Below are 2,984 nucleotides of genomic sequence, written 5' to 3'. Positions count from 1 at the left end.
GTCCACCATCCACCCATCCAACTATCCATCCACCTACCTGTCACTCACCCACCTGCCTGTCCATCCACCCGCCCCTCACCCATCCATCCATCTAGCCACTCAGCCACTTAAGTCATCTATTTATCTATATCGATTGAACCAAAATTCATCAAACCCTGACTTTTCGGGGGCTAAGGATGCGGGGGTAAACAAGCACCGTCTCTGACTTCAGTTAGATTAAAGTCTTATCAGCAATGATAAGAACAAGGTTAACCAATAAAGCAGAGACTCCTCTCTGTGCTTAGTGCTGGCCTCTCCGCCAGGTTGGGGCAGGCCAGCTTTATTTACGTCAGGGGCCAGGGAAGGTGTCTCCGAGGCAGTGACTTCGGCGTTAAAGCCTGGAGTCCGGGGAGCACTCAGTCCTCCGCAGAAGGCCCAGCCAGTGCAGAGGCGCTGCACCGGGAAGGGGGGCCTGGGCGCAGGAAGAGCAGTGTGTAGGAAAGGCACTAGGATGACGTGCAGAGTGGGCCCCGTGCCCCGTGCCGGGAGTGCGTATGTCCCCGTACCTGCGGTGGGGGACGCCGGACAGCCCTCAGCAGAAGGGCGACGTGACCCGATTAACTTTGCTGGGGGAAAACGGGCAGAAGGACAAACGGAGAGCCCTTATGAGACCACAGCGGTCATCCGGGCCCGGAGATGCCGGTGGCTCGGGCTGGCAGAAGAGGCGGGAGAGAGAGGCAGATGGCCTCAAGGTGTGGGGTCAAGTTAGAGCAGACGGGACCCGCCAAGGCGCTGGACATGGAGCCGAGGGAGGGCGAGGATGGTGCTCTCTCTGGGGCGTACGGGGAGGGGCGCCCGGAAGCCAGCGGCTGTCACGCCCACCCCTGTTGGCATGGAGCTCAGCAGGGTCTCTCCTGCACATGCACAGCTGCGTGGGCAGGACTGCGACCCTGGGCCCCCGTGGGGGACGGGTCGAGAAGGTGCCAGTTCCCATTCTTCCCGTCGCCTGGGGAGACCGGCTCTCTCCTAGAGATCGAATCAGAAAGGCGGCAAACTATGCCCGGACCCAGAGCTACTTGCTTTTCTGGCTTCCAAACATAGTCCAATCTTTACGTATTTTTACTCGGTGACCGGAAATGTATCCACGTGGTGTAGGAATTCAAAACGTGCAGTAAGTGGTATAGCACGAAGAGGGGGTCCCCATCTCGCCCACACCTGCCAACCTCCAAGTTTCTCTCCCCACGGCGAACCTCGGTTACCCGTTTCCCGAGGACCTTTCCCGAGTCGGACCCTCCTGCAGGAGCTCATGCACGTTATCTGTAGCCGTTTAAATCCCTTGGGAATAACGTCCTGAGTTTTCTGTCTAACTTTCCAACCGAGTCCCTGGGTGCCCTCGGGCACCTCACTGTCCCTCTGTGACCTCCCAGCCCGTCTGCAAAGCGCAGATCTCATTTCCAGCTCACGCACTGTCCCCAGGGGCATTCGTGTGAGGGTGAATGAGCGAGCACGGGTTTGGTGTTTGCAGCTCCTCGGAGGCACGTGCCGTATAAATCCGGAGGCTGCTGAATCGCGAGCGCATGTGGGTAGCTGGCTGTCCTCTGAGGCGCTAACTTGGTGTTCTGGAAGCCTGCCTCAGCGTGTAGGTAGTAGGAACTGAATGGCAAGGAGCATCATCGATTGCCCGCATTCTCTCTCCGCCATGATTTCATATTTCGCATCGTTTTATTATTCCTTAGACTTGAAAAGAGGGATCCACGTATGAGTATGTTCGCCGGCTGCGTTCGCGAGAACCAGTCTCCGTGTCTTCCCCTGCCGTTGTGCCCAGCGGCTAATGACGAAGCGCCCCTGGGGGAGGGAGGGGGTCTGCTTTGCGATCACACGTGCCTGTATTTTTGTTTTACGAGTGTTTATTGCTTCTGTGATTTTTCGAAACCGAGAGAGGGCGAGGTGGCTCTCGGGCGCAGGCCAAGTAAGACGTCCCCGCAGCTGCATGTCCCCGCGCTTCCGTCCCGCCCTCCCGCGTGACCGTGTGCCTGCCCGCAGCGGCCGGGAGCCGGGGCTCCGTCTGGACGAGTCAGAGTCTCAGGAATGCGCCCCGACCCGAACCCCTTACGGTCCCCCCAACATTGTTCTTCTCCATGTTCTCGCCAGCGCCCAAGGGGAGAGCTGGCGCCCGCCCCCCTGTCGCCCACCTTCCCTCCTCCCCGCCCTCGGCCAGTCCGTCTCGGGGTCTGAGGGCCCCTGCCCCCTCTCTCTCCCCCTGCTGCTCCCCCTGGTCGGCCCCTTCGCTCTCGTTCACACTGTCCGTACCCCCAACACCTGGCTGCCCAGGGGACCTGGTCCTCTCCATTCTCAGGGGACGCTTTCCCTCCCTTCACAGACTTTGATTAATTTAACCGAACCACAAGACCGGGCTCGGATGGAGGGAGACGGTTGTCTTTCCGTGTCCCCCAGCCTCGTCCACGTGACCCCGCTTGGCAGAGTTCTCGCTTCGTCCTTCTGACGTTCCCTCCCTAACCCGTATTTCTTACTTGGACGACGTAAAGCGTCGCCGCGTCTTTGCCGTCGAAGTGGAGGCGCTCGCCGCCCCCGCCGTGCCTCCGTCGCACCCCCGTCCTGCCAGCTGACTACCGTACGAGGGCTCCTCAGACTCCTCCTGTGTCTGGAGCGTTTTAGACAGAATCCGTTGACCCTTTGCTATATTTACATCCATATTTAAGTCTTCCTGCTTCTGTCGATATGTTGGATGCAAAGTGCAAAACCAGCAGGAAGCCCTACATTACCACGAAAACGTAAACGGTGGCATCGGTTCCAAAGCCGTGGCTGGGACTCGGACCCTCGTGACACGCACGAGCCAGCGGCTCCTTAGCCTCCCGCCTTTGGCCCGTCAGTTAATGCCGCTGGGTCCAAGCCGTGTGGGAAAGCGGCCACGTTTCGCTCTCGAAGTTTCTGTTTCTCCTGGGGTTTCTGGTCGCCCTTGTGTTTTTCTCGTGGGAAAAGAACCC

General features: G+C 59.1%; 1 protein-coding gene across 1 annotated transcript in view; it reads left to right on the top strand.

Annotated features, from left to right (window-relative positions):
* Positions 1-1,772, top strand: part of LOC111733871 (SH3 and multiple ankyrin repeat domains protein 2-like) — a gene marked incomplete at both ends in the record, with an annotated part of 143,662 nt that extends 141,890 nt beyond the window's left edge. Inside the window, one exon of the mRNA XM_023526001.1 lies at positions 1,716-1,772. Within this exon, the coding sequence (XP_023381769.1) occupies positions 1,716-1,772 (57 nt within the window). The remainder of the gene's footprint in view (positions 1-1,715) is intronic.
* Between the last annotated feature and the right edge of the window lie 1,212 nt (positions 1,773-2,984).

This window comes from Pteropus vampyrus, unplaced genomic scaffold (assembly GCF_000151845.1).
Source record: "Pteropus vampyrus isolate Shadow unplaced genomic scaffold, Pvam_2.0 Scaffold669, whole genome shotgun sequence".
In the NCBI taxonomy this organism is placed as follows: domain Eukaryota; kingdom Metazoa; phylum Chordata; class Mammalia; order Chiroptera; family Pteropodidae; genus Pteropus; species Pteropus vampyrus.
The sequence above is the reverse complement of the archived record's forward strand: the minus strand, read 5'-3'. Positions and strand labels throughout refer to the sequence as shown.